Below are 16,708 nucleotides of genomic sequence, written 5' to 3' on the forward strand. Positions count from 1 at the left end.
GATATGCGTCTTGGTCTGTTTGCTCGTTTAATTTTCTAAAATCTATAACGATTCTCCATTTTTGTTTGCCTGATGCGTCTAATTTCTTTGGAACTACCCAAATGCTGAGAAAAATTTAGCTTTGCCCATGTGATCGAGTATTTCGTCCAAATTTGGTAAAGGATATGCGTCTTGGTCTGTTTGCTCGTTTAATTTTCTAAAATCTACAACGATTCTCCATTTTTGTTTGCCGGATGCGTCTAATTCCTTTGGAACTACCCAAATTGGTACGTTATATGGACTGTCCGATGGTTCTATGATTTGTTTGTTTAACATGTCGTTGATTTGAGTCTCGATTTCTTTTTTATGACATTCGGGCGGTCTATAGGACTTGATGTTTATAGGTTTGTCTGTCTTGAGTGTGATTGTATGTTCTGTTAAGTTAGTACATTGTAATGAGTCTGTTTCCATATTAAAAACGTCTAAGTAATTAATGAAGATTTTCTCAAGGGGTTCTCGAAGTTCTGGATCAATATGTTTGGTACATATTATTTGTGCGAATTTATTAATTTGGCTTAGTTTATCGGGTTTCTCTATTTCGTTTTTAATGTGACAGATTTGCTTACCAGTGTTGATGAAACATACTGCTGTGGGCTTTCCTTCGATGTATTAGGGTGAAATTAAAGTTTCGCCTGGTCTTATCTTGCAATCGCTTTTCTGGAATGGTAATATAATGTCGTCTAAGGTTAGTTTATTGTTAGTGACGCTGTATTGGTACTTTGTAAGGAATGGGAGTCCGATTATTCCATCTTCGATTAGAGGAAAGTTGTTAGGGACTACGTGGAATTGATGATTTTTCTTGAGCATAGTTAAATTGCAAATTTTGTTAGTGGTATGTTTGTCACTTCCCATTAGGAAGGTCTTTGGGTTAGAGGTTTGGACGTTTAGTGAGGCTTTTTCTTTTATAAGGTTGATTCCTGCTCCGTTATCGACGAGGAATCTGGCTCTTCCTCCGTCTCTTCGTTGCAGTACGATTGATAGTAATCTTCCAGTGGTGGTGCAGTTGACTCGAGGTAAGCTTCCTCTGGGTTCTCTGTTGTTTGGTTTACTCGGGGTGGAATCTTTCCTTGGTTGGCGAATGGAAAATTTCGAGAGTGGCAGTTTTCGGCTGTGTGTCCAGTTCGTAAACACTTCGGACACTTCGGTTTCATGCGGTCGTCTAATGGTCGGCTAGGTAGCTGAGCAAAAGATTGTGGTTGTGGATCGGTAGTAGTTCGCTTGGATACTAGTAGTGTTGTGAGATTGATTCTTTGGGCGGTTGGCGACAGGATTTGCTTCTCGTAACCATTGTTCTCTGTCGGCTGCTAGTTGTTGGACAAGGTTCAGGTTCTTTGGATCGCTAGATACTACCATCTGTCCTATCTCGTATCGTAAGTTGAGCAAATAGGTTTTAAGTGCTTCGCGTTCTTCAATATCTATAGCTACGCGTCGTTCTGTTGGTGTGCGGTTTTCGTTTTGAACTGCGTAATTTAATTCGTTTAGCTGTTGTCGGAATCTGGAGTTGAAAGATTGTACACTTTCTGTTGCCCCTTCTTTTAAATTCTTTAATTTGTCCCTACAATTGCTAATAGTTGTTGGTGTCAATACGTGTTGTCTTAAGCATGAATATAAGTCTTCGAACGAGTTGATTTTTAGATATCGTATGTTTCGTTTCGCGTTGTCGGTAATCCTTTCGATCAGTATGAGATCTAATAATAACTCTCTGTCACTAGCCTTGCACCTAGCTCTTGCTTTGCGGACCGATAAAATGAAATCTTCAACGCTTTCGTCATCTCGACCTCGTAGTGTCTCGACAGTTCGTATGGCCTTATCTACTTCGAGGCCTTGATCTTCATTGTAGTTGTTTCTTGGTTTAATCGCGGCGCGGTTAGATGCGGCTCGTGGTCTTTGTGAAGCGTTCGGCCCGTCAGTTTCGTCATCCGTTACGTTATCAGCAGCAGTTTCTAAATGGGTGTTGATTAGCGACTGGTCGGTCTCGGTATCGTATTTTATTTCCATGGTTTCTGCAAGATCGCGTATTTCTTTCGAACGGTTTCTATCACTAGTTTCCGCAAGTTCCTTTATGTTTCTAATGTTTTGATCGGTGCTATTTCTAAAGCTCTTAAACTCGTGAGTTAGGTTTTCAAATTGCTCAATCAGGGTAGCAATTAGCTTGTTTTGTTTGGCGGTACTCTTTTCAGTTGGGTTTATGCTGAGAAATATGACACTTTCGGCGGGAGAAGAGTCACTATCTTCAGAAAGTATTTCGGGTTTACCGCCAGGAAGGCGGCTGGAGTGGATGGGATTCCTGCACTGTAGTGAGATTATTGGCGGAGCAAAGACCTAGCGTGCTCCGGACAGTGCTCAACGGAATAAAGACCTGTGGAAAAATACCTGCGGTATGGAAAGAGGCTAGGTTGGTATTAATACCCAAGCCTGGCAGAGAACTTGGGACGTCATTGGCGTATAGGCCAATTAGCATACTGCCGGCGTTGAGCAAGGTGTGGAAGCACACGCTGAAAATGCTCATAGAGAGGAGCATTGGTCAGGATCCCTTCCATAGGGATCAGTATGGCTTCAGGAGAAACAGGGAGATTCTTGAAGCCTTGGATAGGACGGTTGCAGTTGCTGAAGAGTGTAGAAGGAAGGGCCTGGTGTGTGTTCTGACCGCCCTTGATGTAAAGAACACCTTCAACGCTCTAAGGTGGAGAGGATAATGGAGAAGATTCGAAGGAGACGGCTACGAGGACGGCTACAGGAGTTGTTAGCGGACTATCAGGCTGAGAGGAGAATATTGGTACACTGTCAGAACGGTGTCGTAAGGAGGAACGTCTACGCGGGGGTCCCGCAGGTCTTAGGGCCGTTACTGTGGAATCTAGTGTATAACGGGGTGCTGTAGGCGCTAGACCGGGAGAAGGACACCGAAGCAGTAGCGTTCGCCGACGATCTTGCGATTCTACTCAAGCTCTGAGGGTTCCACGACATGAATGAAAGGATAAAGGCGATCATAGTCTTGGCCACCAGGTGGTGCTGCGAAGCTGGATTGCATCCGGCCAGGGAGAAGACGGAGGTTAACCTCTTAACAAGGAAGAGAATTCCGAAGATTTTTAATGTTGACGTGGGGGATGGGGGGGGGAGGTTTCCACCAGCCGTGTTGTGAAGTACCTAGGGGTAGTGTTGGATAGTGCTAGGGGATTCTCCCTCCACCTCAAAGCAGTTTATGATAAAGCAGAACGGTTCTTGAGCGCCATACGGAGCGTACTCCCAAACGTCGGTGGGCTCAACAGTGGGCCCAACGATTTAGTCAGGAGACTATATTATGGTGTCTGGGAGTCTGTGGTACTATATGGGGCACCGATATGGGCCTCCTCTCTGGGAAGAGAAACAAATAGGACGACCATGGGAGGGGTACAAAGGGCAGCGTTGATCCGCACGTCTACCGCCTACCGTACTGTGTCACATGGGGCTCTGTGTGTGCTTACCGGTAGCATGCCGATTTACATTAAGGCGTGGTTGCGGTGGAAGCAGTATGGCTTAAAGAGGCGGATCAAGGAGAGCCCTGAAGACGTGGCACATGCTGGGCAGAAAGAAAAGATCCGCTGATCTTCTACAAAAGAAAGAGGAAGATCAACTACCATACGATGCAGATCCTTACGGGAAACGGTATCTTTAACTGTTACCGTTATAGGATCGGCAAAGAGTCGCACACCAGCTGTTGGGATTGTGGTGCGATGATGGATGACGCCGAGTATGTGCTATTTTGGTGCCCTAGATGGACGGAGGAGAGAACGGAGTTAGAGGTCGAGATCGGTGAAGATTTTAAATTGGAGAGCCGAGTCGTTGAGAAAATGGCAGCAGAGGAGTGATTATGGAACAGGTTTCATGACTTTTGTACAAAGGCGATAAAATGCCGGCTTTCTAATGAAAGGGAGGTGGAGGTCAGGAGAAGAAGGGAAGGAAGGAGGAGAAGAATTACCAGAGTCGAGGAAAGAGGATAAAGGATTGGGTACGTGCTGTAGAGGCCAACCTGAAGGAATGTTGAATGACTGTACCGGGTTGGTGCCTCGAATACCGTAGCAGAGGGAGAATGAGGAGGGGTTTTTACTTACTGGGTATGCGTAAAAGCATTTTCCCTCCTCGATATAAAAAAAAAGACATGATGAGGCTGAAAGACTTTGAAGAATTAAATTCATTTTTTGCGGAATTTGAGAAAACGATAAATGAATTAAAGACTGCTGGTGCAAACGTAAGTGAACGTTAAAAACTCGACTACACGCTGAAAACAATACCAGAATTATAGAGCTACATTGGTGACTTAATCGACTCAGTGAAGGAAAGTGACCGAATATGCGAATTTTTAAAAAATAAAATTACAATGTGGGAAACGCGTAGCAAGAGGGAAAGTGATAGGACAAGGTCAAATGCATTCACAGCTGGAAAAAGGGACATAAAGTGCTATGCCTGTGGAATGCCTGTGGTAAGAAATTGTACAAACACGTACACCTTACAATTGTACAAACACCGTACAAGGCACCTTGTGCCTCGCTACCTTGATTAGCTAAGCCTGCAAGGGTCTTCGCTCGTTACAGGTCGAACAGGGCAATTCTAAGCCCTACCGTCTCACCAAGACGGTTGCGGAGCAGGTGGGACGCTGCTCACCCGCCGAAGGCCATTCGGGGCGAGCCATTACCCCTTAAATCAGCCCTCTTGCCAGCATTTTGGCCATCAGCCACTGCCACCACGAGTCCAAACCCATAATTAGCCGAGCAAGGGGATCGCAACTCCCTCCGGGCTTACACTCAACCGCCCGTGGCCTTAAGTCATTGGTGGGACTATCGTGTGGATGTACCGCCACGTCACTGCCAGCCGGCATCCTGCTAACCATGTTCGACAGATCCAAATGGGACTCACGTAAACGGGGGCCTCAAGGTACAAAGTACCCGGGAACTTATACCGACGGTCCCATCCTTGGCATCAGGATCGTGGGTGGGCTACTACCCAAGGCCACGTAGAGAGAGCATAATCGAGTCTCTCGCTTACACTCCCGGCGACCTTCCTTGCGGTGTACATAGAGGACTCACATAAGCGGGACGCTTGTCCCGACGGTCCTCCCTGGCAGCGGGAACGTGGGTTTGCCAGCCCCCATAGACTTACATAAGCAAGTCCTGCGAGGGTGTCACAGGTGAAATTCGAGCAGCCATATGATAAACCAAAATTCCGAGCGCCTTATCACGTGTGACCGTTCGGTCAGCATCCGTCGTTCTCAGCCTGGGTGGCATTCGGTCACTCTAGCTGTTCCCCGAAATATATGATAAGTACGAGCGTAGCCTTCTCCCACTCCAACGAATAAAAGAACATAAATGCTCACTTCAAAATCATCCAGTCAGTCTGAAAAAATTCTCAACTAGCCCAAGTATCAAAGGGTATCATCGCGAACCGAAAATAATACTGTACAAATTGAGTAAAAATGAAAGAACTCGATCTCCTTTTCGGAAATTGACAAATTTTCTGTTTTCTATCATAATTTTAACGCTACATAACGCTACAAGGGCACGACGACCAAGAAATTGGATCCTTCCTAACGAGAGTAGAGCGCGAAAGTAGTACGAATGAAATTACGGTATATACTAACGATACGCAAAAAATAGGATATTGGATAGTGGATGTTCACATCACATTGTAAATGATGACTATTATTTTGTTGAGTACGAAAATTTTAAAAACCCGATAAATGTAAAGATAGGAAACTGTAGAATTCTAAAAGGAGCAAACGTCGGAAAAATTTTAACTTACTTTGAGGTAAACAAAAGGAGGATTAAAATTATAATGTCTAATGTATTTTATGTGAAAGAAATGGATAATAACTTGGTTAGCTATGCGAGAGCAACGAATGAAAATAAGATAATCTCAGCAGGAAATACTTCAAAGATATATAACAAATACAGAAAGTTGATAGGGATAGCATTCAAAGATCATGGTTTATATAAAATAAGTAGTTACATTGAAAGGCAAGAATTTCATGCTAAAAATGTAGGAAAAATGACAAATAAGGAAAAATTTCACAGGATCTTAGGGCATGTAAACTTTAATTATTTAGATACAATCTGCAAGAAAAAATTAGTTGAGGGAATGCCAGAAAATTTTGAGCAGCCCATGCCCTGGTCGCGTTGAGTGCACTCGTTCCCGTCAGATCACGAAAGTTAAGCAGTGCCGGGCACGGATAGTATTATACTCGGATGGGTGATTGCCTGGGACTCCGTGTGGCGTTGGCGAAGCGTGCTGGGCCCACCGCCCCCCCCCCTCGGCGGCTCAGCGCTTCGTGGCCACCAAGCAGTCCGGTAGGGGAACCGGGCTGCCTGGCACGGCGGCTCCGGCGACGAGGCGGTGTGATGACAATGGTCACACATGGTCACACACCGCCCCATCAGTGGTGGTATTAGGCGCGCGGTGGAGGTCCCGTTGCGACGCTCACAGCGGATCCCGAGCCTCTCTCAATCGCAGCCGGGACGGTTATCGTGAAGGTTTTAGTCGGTTGGAGCCCGACACTGCTACGCTGCTTTCCCCAGAAGCAGCCTGGCGTTCGTGCGGATTTCCTCCACGGAAAATATAAAAAAAAGAAAAAAAAAGACAATTTTGAGCAAGTACAATTAAAATGCGGTACATGTATCCAAAATAAAATGCACAATTTACCCTTCCAATATAACCGTAGTAGAGCACGCGAGATTTTAGAATTAGTACATACTGATTTAAATGGGGCTCATAAAAATACCGGGTTTGATGGATCCAAATATTTCTTAACATTTATAGACGACTACATTAAGTGCGCATTGATTTATACTTTGAAATCAAAAGATGAAGTTTACAATTGTTTCCTTGATTATATAAACAAAGTTGAAAATCCTACTGGTAAGAAGATAAAGAGATAAAGATGCGATAATGGAAAAAAATATATGAACAAAACATGTACAATCTAATTAGTGACAAGGGAATTGTCGTAGAACCATGCCCACCTTATGCTCACGAGTTAAATGGAACAGCTGAGCACTACAATAGAACAATCATGAATTCAGCTAGATGCTTATTACATGATTCAAAGCTGAATATTACATATTGGCCGGAAATAGTTAGAGCCGCGGCGTACTTAAAAAATAGAACCATTACGAACACATATGAAAATAAAACACCATTTGAAATATTTTTTAAAAGGAAACCGAATATAAATAATTTAAGATTGTACGGAAGTGGAGTTTTCGTAAGAATACCTGAAATTATAAGAAATTCAAAATGGGACAAAAAAGCAGATACTGGGATACTTGTAGGTTATGAAAACATTGGATATAGGATCCTAGTTAATAATAAAATTATAATTGCAAGGCACGTAGAATTTATAGGTGAAGATGATAATTTAGTAGGATTTCAAGAAGATGGATCAGACAATGAAACAGAAAAGGATTTTGACGAACATTCGGATTCAAACGAAATTCATGAAAATGAAATAAATGACGAAAAGATAGAGCAGGTTGCAATAAAAGAGGAGAGAAGTTTAAGTAACAAATCAGAAAAAAACTTGAGGACATAGAAAATAATTTGAGAAGGTCAGGACGGGAAAGAAAGAAACCTCAAAGATATGGCCAAACGAGCTCATATTTCATTTATGTGAATGTAGTTAGCTCAGACAGTCCACAAACCTATGAAGAAGCTTTAAGTGGAGATGACAGCGGTTCATGGAAAGAAGCAATGGATCGAGAAATGAATAGTTTAATAAAAAATAAGAGCTGGCAATTAATAGAGAAACCAAAAAACAAAAAAGTATTAGATTTGAAATGGGTCTGATGGGTAAATCTGATAATCGTAAGAAAGCGCGACTAGTTGTTCGAGGCTTCCAACAGAAGGAAGTACTGGAAGATTATTCTCTCCAGTGGAAAAAATGCAAACATTGCAACATCTTACTGTTGTCAATATGGTTTGACGATTATGCAAATGGATGTAGAAACAGCATTCCTAAATGGAACTATAAAATCGGAAATATTTGTGTGGGATGGTGTGACGTTAGCGAAAGACGTGGCTGATTGTTTATAAACGTTGTTAAGATATGTTGATGTTGTCAAGGAGTGTTGTGAGCGTTGCCAGGGTTTGTTACACTAATGGTAATGCTGTCAGAGTTGAATTAATCGCGATCGAGAGAAGTTCATCATGTTGCTGTACGTAGAAATAGTGTTAAGCGAATTCGTGAAGTGCGATATTATATTCAATTTTGTGAGAGTGTTACAATATTGTGTTTATCATACTGTCTTTTCTGTTAATTTATAATAAACATTCCTACATTTGTAAAACAACCTATAGGTTATGACGATAAAATCGGGAGAGTATGTAAATTATCAAAAGCATTATATGAATTGCGTGAAAGTTCAAAACCTTGGTATGAATGTTTCGACGAGTATATGAAAAAATTAGGATTTCAAAGAAGTAAGAGTGATTATTGTCTGTATATGAAATATGAGAGCGATGATGTTATATATTTAATTCTATTCGTAGACGACTTATTAATATGTGGAAAAAACAAAAGAAAAATCGATGGAATTAAAAACAAATTGTCAATCAAATTTGCGTTGAAGGACTTAGGTGAAGTAAAGACTTACTTAGGAATAAACGTTGAATACGATAATAAGAAGTATGAGATGAAATTAAATCAAAGTAGTTATATAAAGTCATTAGGGAAACAATATAATATACAACCGAAAGCCTCAAACGATATAAGATATAGAAATCTCATAGGAGCTTTATTATATATTAATACTGGAACAAGACTAGACGTTAGCTATAGTATAAACTATTTAAGTAGATTTCAAAACAGTTACAACCAGATCCACTATAAATATGCATTGAGAATTTTGAAATACTTATATTTAACTAGGAAATTAAAATTAACTTATAAAAGAAATTTGAATGCTGAAGTTATTGATTGTTTTTTTGACGCTGATTGGGCTGGAGATAAAGTGGATAGAAAATCCACTACGGGATTTATCATAAGATTTTTCGGAAACGCAATTTACTGGAAATCGAGAAAGCAAAGTAGCGTGACAAAATCACCAACAGCCACCGAGTATGCAGCTTTATTGGAAGCTGTGAGCGAAATTAAATTTGTAAGAAAATTGTTGAAAGATCTCAAAATAATGATCGAGACACCAATAAAAATTTACGAAGATAATTCTGGAGCGATTGCGATATCAAAATTTGGAAACTTAACAAAAAATTCGAAGTACATTGAAGTTCACTTCCATTTTGTGAATGAAAGTTACGAAAATAAAGAGATTGACATTATAAAAGTAGATTCAGAAAATAATGTAGCTGATATTTTAACGAAGGCTCTAGGGAGAAACAAATTTGAAAATTTTAGATTACTTTTAAGAATAGTTTGATTTACTTATAAAAGGAAATGAATATGGAGCACAAAAAATTATGGAGGTGTGTTGAGATATGTATAATTTTCTGTGCTGAACTGGATTAAATGCGTAGTAGAGATACTTGTATGTGAATATCTGTGTGTGGAGGTATGTGTGTGCGCGGCGTTTAGAAAACAGATGAATGTAAACTAGTCAGACGGTTAACAATCTGGTATAGAAGAAAGTGCTGAGACGCGTGCAAGTGTGTATCGATGAATATATAAGAAATCGTTCATAAAATAAATATATTACTATTCTAATATTAATCCTCAGTATAAATTTAGTGTTCCTGTAGCATTATTTCGGCTTCAAAGATCCACATTCTCAACATGGGGTATGACTGTAGGAACCAGCCTAGTGAGGGACAAAACTAAAATCATAATGATAACCGGCAGGAGAGTACCGAGGATAATCAAACTAAGGTTGGGATAGGTGGAAACCTAAACGCAGGGGGCAATTTAATACTTAGGGGATATTATTGATGGGAGGAGGAGGTTTGATAATCACATCGCTAGTGCACGCGGGAAACCGGATGTTATGCTCAGCGCGTTTAGCAGTAATTTACCAAACGTAAACGGACCTCGCTACTTAGCACGTAGGTTGTATTAAGTTGTATTATAACGTATGGGATGCAATATTGACGTACGGAGTGCCGGTGTCGGCCGGAGCCTTGAATATTGCAAAAAATAAAAAATCGATGAAAGGGGTGCAAAGAACGGTCCTCAATATAACAACTATGCCGTACAGTACAGTCTCTCATTCGGCATTAGGCGTTTTGTCCGGCAACATGCCGATCCACATCAAAGCAAGCATGAGGAAGGAAATATACGTTAAAAAAAGAAATCCTGAGAGAGTGACGGCAGTAGAATATGGGGTGGATAGTCCCAACACCTTGATGCTAGAAATAAATAATGTAATCAATAATAATATAATAAATATGTCGAAGATGAAAGGACACCGGAATCTTCCCGTTTGGAACTTCGGGAAAATCCGTAAAATTGTAATCTAAAGTCTACCATAGCCATAATTAAACAATTGTCGTCATTCTATCTAATTGTATTTGTTTGAGATTTGTGATAATGAGCTTGGGCTCTAGGCGACAATCAGTCGCCGAACGTAGCCCCGAAATTTAAGTTAACTTTAAAATTGACATAGTCAATAGTAAAGCCACCATAAATAAATAAATAAATAATTTATATTCATTTTAAGTTCATGTGTACAATTTATACGTATATGTACAATTTGAAAATAAATAAATAAATAATGATTGCATTTTTTTCGTCTAAAAATAAGTCGCACATCTCCACAGAGCTTCTCAGTACGTTTCAAACCATTATTTTCATGTCCTTATTAGGAATTCCCATCATTTTTAAGTTATTTACAGTTTCCGGCGTTATAGCTCCTCTGCTACCAAGCACCACCGGCAGAACGTCTCCCTTACCGACGCCATATATTTTTTTTAATTCTTTAGGACAAGACGAGTACTTGTCGACCTTTTCTTTGGCTGCTTTTTGGAGATAATCTCTATCTCGTAGCGGACAGTAACGTCGATTACGAGAAGCCGTCCCCGTTTTTCACGACGAGGTCCGGTTTACATAGATTTTCCCCAATATTAATAGTAGGCTCGACAAATATTTCGTTCTTGTCTTGTAGCTTTTTGAAGAGGAGAGCTTTTACCTCGTCATGCCTTTTAATTCTTAAGCCCTTTGTATGCCGGCATAGCCCCAAAATGTGCCCTAGGGTCTCGGGCTGGGCATGACACCTCCTGCACATTATATTAATCTTTTTGTTGACTCTTGCTAGAGCTACTTTGATGCCAAAGGTATTAGTTTGCAACCTAATGGCGTCGATAAAGCGAGACGGCTTCAACAGGTGGTACTCTTTGAGCCACACGTTGCGAAGTTTTTCCCTTGCGAAGTCAGCCATCCCGTGGTCTTGGCTCCGCAAGCCAGCCCACTGTTTAATATGCTCGTTTTTCAGCCTCCTTTTGGTCTTTTTAATGTCCGCAGAAGTAGTGGGCCAATTAATCCTCAGGCAGTTGGCGATCTTTTTTAGTTTCAATTCTGTGCTCTCGTTAATAAGACTAGATGCTGCTGGATCTAGTGAATTTTTCATATTTATTGCATTCTTAAGGGTACCGAGTTTCACAGGATGTTCAAACCTCGGTAACCCTAGTCTACTATTATTTTTGGGTGTGTGAAAGAACCCAACCGCAGTAGAAGGTGTTAAATGAGAAATTGCTTTGGCCTTTGGCCTGATTTCATTGTCCAAGAATTTTAACACTCCCTCGCTCGGTGTGTTAATCAACAAGTTATAAATATAGCGGGGGAGTATATATTTTTGAAGAAGTTCCATATTTTGATGAAGTTCCCCGGTTTTAACGATAATTTCCTCACTCTTTTAATCGTGCTCAGTATTTTCTGCATGATTATCCCACATTGCAGGCCTTTCCATTGCCCGATTTTAGCACCAAGATACCTGGCGGCTTCCTCAGATGCGATGTTTGGTATCCTTTTATTATTTATCTCTATCTCTGGATCCTTTATGTACCAAGTGTCCTTCTTTGAGACCACTTGGAACGTTTGGCTTTTCTCTCCAGATCCCAAGACCCTCCAGGTATTCTTGGACCATAGATAACTGTTTTTGTGCTTCTTTGCTGTTCTTGCCCAATAGGACAATATCATCAGGAAAAGCCAATATGGGGATCTTGTTGTTTTTGCTTATACTGATCCGCTCGGTGGATCCTTCTGCCGCTTCCAGCAGCGGTTCTAAACACAGATTGAACAAAATAGGTGATAAGGGTTCGCCTTACTTAACTCCTCTGAGGATTTCAATCTCGACCCCAGTTGGATTTTTTGCCTTTATTTTTGTACCGTTACCTTTATACATATTTCGTATGAGATTGATTATCGGGATCGAGATTTCTTTCCTAGCCAGACACGGTTTAATCGCTGAGTGGGACACCGTGTCGAATGCTTTGGATATGTCAACTATAGTGTAGATCTCCTTGATCTCTTTTGCTATATTCCAGGACTGCATTACATAATTCCACATTTATTTTACATCCGTTTTCGGATATAAAGCCCTTTTGTCTCAGATTCTGCACGATGCACCTCCTTAATCTCCTGTCGAGAGTGGAGGAGAAAATTCTCGCTATTATTGGACCAATAGTTATCGACCGCCAGTTCTCGGCCTTTTTCAAATCGGCTTTATTTGGTTTTGGTATAAGCACGGTTCTATTTTCCCTCCAGCTCTACGGATAATGAGAAATATAATACAGCATGTTAAATAATATAGCTAGTACCATGGGCAGACCCGGGGTTACCAAGTACTTTTTTTCCAAACCTGCAGCTGCAGGCGCAACCTGGATCTGCAGCTGTTTTATTTCTTATCTTTTTAATTTTCTCATTGATTTCCTCAGCGACTACCGGAGGAAAATATTCATGTATAAGACGTCCTGAAGCACAACAACAAACAACAAAGATATGGAGTAATTCTATTGCTCTCCTTAAAAAAAATATTTGTGGCGGCACGCGACAGTAAACATTCCAACGGTTTCTGTCCCGTGGCTAGTCATACTTAGACCCTATTCTTCGGGTATGATGGTTACCAGATGCCGACGCATCTCCACAGTACATGTTCAGCTAGTCTGAGGGCCCACACAAACACAAACAAACAAGGAGGGGTTCTTCCTCCCTCCACTGAGCACAGACCGGAGAAACGTCTGAGGAGGAAGAGACCCTCGTCGCCCAAGCGCCCTGCGCAAAGAAATGGAAGGCCGGCGGATATTCCGAGGTCCCCTTGGAACTGGATGAAGAGATGAGAACATCCACGACGAAACATCTGGCAACATCAAGGGCACATACGTGCATCAAGATGCTGCGAGAGGCCTCGAGGTCCACCTCCACAGGCGTAAAAGAGCTTGCATGAAGGATGGGTCCCACCCTTGGCGCCTTCGCGATGATGGAAGCACGCATGGCAGCTTTGGAGGCAGAGAACAAGGCCTCGCGCTCCACGGCGGAGAAGGGGGGCGAGCCAGCGCGCCTCGCCGCGATCGAATGTAAGATGGAGGAGTTAGGCACCTCGTTGACTAAACTGATGGAGGAACGCCTCCAAAACATCGATAGGAGGAGGGGAAAGGAAATTACTTCTGACCAAACTTCAAATGGTTGTTCTGATACACACGAAATAGAAGTACGTAATTTAAACACGACCTAACATCCTCTATATTGGTTACTTAATCGAATGTAGGAAAAAATACATTGTTACTGGGAAATATGTTCGGATAATAGAGCATTGCAGATAATAGAACGTTCGGATATTAGTGTATTCGGATAAAGAGGGGGGGTGGGTGGGGGGGGGGGGGCGCTCACCTGTACTTACTGCCATATGTTATCGTTAATTATGCATGGTTATCTATATTCGCTCCTGCTTGCCTTTCTTACTGAAATCTATTCGGCTGATTTCTCTTATGACACCTTATTTGTACTTCTCATGGCTTTTCAACCAGTTAATACTGAACATAGATGCATCAAAGTGTATTATTAAAACAGTCGAATTAACACTTTTTCAGAGATAGACCACCACGGTTGGTGGACCAGGAAGTGTCTTAGCCGCCCTCGTGAAAAAGTTGCTAACGGAACATACCAGACGTAAGGAAAACTAATTTTCCGTGTTAACCAGTAGTATACAATAAACGTAAAAGGAAACCTAAGACAACAGATACTCGCTTGGTCTGAAGAACCTTAACTATGAAAATTCCAAGACCCCCGATGGGTACTTAGGACTATTGAAGGTACGCGCCAAGGATGTGCAGACATCTGGGCGTCATCCTGCCCGTGATGTGTGACCTGATCTCTGTGAATTGACGTTGCATGAGAATAGGCGCGAACGGTGGCGTGAGTCGAGCGTAGTGGGGGTCGTCTCCCATAGAAAACAAAGAAAAAATCGAAGGGCATCAGTATCATTTGAGGATTCAAAAGAAATGCATCGAGAGGTTCAGACGAGTAAAATTAAAGTCGCTTAGTCTAACGAATACATCAAGTAATATTATAAAGTAATATCATTATATTATTTTTAAATATTGTCAAATATACAAATTTATGTTAACCTTGTTAATTCAATGTTAAACTCATTCTAACCACCTCTGTTATCTTAATCGAAACAAGGGAACGATTAATTCGCGGCGTTGATTGTCCGAATCGTAGCGAGAATTTACGCCTCTCGCTGACTCGTTTTCCTCGCGACTGCGTCTCTCCGCGAACGGTCGTAACAATTATATCGATATACATAGTCATACGCTATTTCGAACCAAGCAGTACTTCGTTATTTTAAAACATGTAGTGCTGTGTTATTAGAAAATGCATTATACTACATGGTAGTGAAATATATACGAATAATATTATATCGTACAGACACACGTGATCGAATGATTTCCACATGAACACGTGTTAGATAAAAACCTCTAAGGTTAAAAAATTAACTCGATGTTTTTATTAATTGAATGTGTGTAGAAACTTAGATTGCTCGTTGTTGAAACCGTCGAACATATTTAAAATGATAAATTAATGTACAGCCTGTATACGTGAGTCATTAGTACAAAGTATAAATCGCAAAATGAAATCGTGAATAAATACTCGTTAATGCTCGAGATACTGTAGATACTGTTAGATACTGTTTCACGCGACTAACTGATAATTGATTGATAACTGATTGCTAACTGATAGATACTCGGTATGTACTGCCCTGCTCGAGATCGAGTCCGTTTATTTATACTGGTCGGGGGAGATCGGAAAATCCAAATTCGTCTTTATTCGACGGTTGCATGTAGCGGCGACATCGTTTTGCCCGAAGTTTATTTGTCATTACGTTTCATGCATCAAGTCTGTGTCAATGACCCGAGCCAAACAACGACATGAGTGGCTCTCGATTCGTGTCGTCCTTTGACTCCTGTGCCGCTACACGCGTTAGTAACTGTGAATAATTATATCATATTATTGAAAGTATCTATTATATTTCGATGTACTCAGTTTTTTAATATTTTCATGTTAAATTATATTATTCTTCCAGAGCTATATAATTTGACGCTTTCACTATTTGAAGTTTCCTTCTATGAAACTATCCCTTTCAACGAAAACCATGCCATGTTTTGAAATACAACTTCTCAAAACACTTAATGTAAAAGTAGGGAGGTCATGATCCATGCTGATATATACATATTTTCCCATTTGGAGTTAACATCGCAAAAAGTTTCTTCTTGCTTAAATTTAATTTGTGATAAGTATCTTCTGTTTGTTCTTCTATCATAATCACGGAAATAAGTGGTCGAAAAGGTAGTGTACATCGAAATATAATATAATATGCTCAAATATACTAGTACTGCTAAAGTATCCAACAAGGGCGGTGGTACAGGCGATTGTCATCGAGAACAAATGATTAGCAACGGTGTCATTGTAAGTAGCTTGTTTCTTCTTGTTCCTTATTTTGAGATTTAGCTTCTCTTCCTTACATTCATTAACTCTTTGTATTATCCTTATTTCCCCTTCCTTTTTCACCCACTTAGGCGCGCATTTCTTCACCCGCGAACAGAATATGTAGCTGATCTTCATCGAATAAGCTTATCCGAACGTCTCACAACTTTACGGGTACTTGCACATAACTTTAATACGCATCTTCATTCGTCACTTACTCATTGAATGGATTTGAGAGACCAGCGATTCTGACGTGTTTTCCATCGAGCATTATCATCCTAGGAGTGTTCCTATTGGAGTATATATGTTTCGTAACGGTAATAGATACACCTAGTTCGATGGACTTTCTTCATACGGAGTAAATTTCTGATGCCTAGATTTACTATTATAAACCAATGCTTCATTTGATTAAGTAGTTTCAGAAAACAGTCTGAGTTTAATTTGGTAGGTCCGTCATTTTAAAGATACCTTCTAGATACGCGAAACAGCGTACTATATATTTAGTATAGTTTAAAATGATATCTTATAGAATTCTCAAATCCGAGTCAAAATTGTATTCGTGAGCAGTTGCAATTATCATACAGGAATGTATGTATGTTTCACTTCTTTTTTTTTTTTATTTTAAGTGGAGGAAATCCGCACGGAAGCCAGGCCGCTTTTGAGGAAGGCGGCGTGGTAGTGTCGGACTCCAACCGACTAAAACACCTCCACGATAACCATCCCGGCTGCGATCGAGAGAGGCCCGGGAACCGGTGTGAGCGTCGCAACGGGGCCTCT

At 40.9% G+C, this 16,708-nt stretch overlaps 1 protein-coding gene across 1 annotated transcript; it reads right to left on the reverse strand.

Annotated features, from left to right (window-relative positions):
* Positions 1-542: 542 nt before the first annotated feature.
* Positions 543-2,178, reverse strand: LOC105680577. The gene has a single exon (XM_012384171.3). The coding sequence runs from the start codon at positions 2,035-2,037 to the stop codon at positions 1,210-1,212; it is 828 nt and encodes a 275-aa protein (XP_012239594.2). The 5' UTR covers positions 2,038-2,178; the 3' UTR covers positions 543-1,209.
* Between the last annotated feature and the right edge of the window lie 14,530 nt (positions 2,179-16,708).

The sequence above is a fragment of the Bombus impatiens genome, unplaced genomic scaffold (assembly GCF_000188095.3).
Source record: "Bombus impatiens unplaced genomic scaffold, BIMP_2.2 scf_0238, whole genome shotgun sequence".
Classification (NCBI taxonomy): Eukaryota; Metazoa; Arthropoda; class Insecta; order Hymenoptera; family Apidae; genus Bombus; species Bombus impatiens.

Bases quoted from the DNA above. Each gene is read 5' to 3' on its own strand.
- LOC105680577 (XM_012384171.3), bottom strand. From the start codon at position 2,037: ATGGAAATAAAATACGATACCGAGACCGACCAGTCGCTAATCAACACC.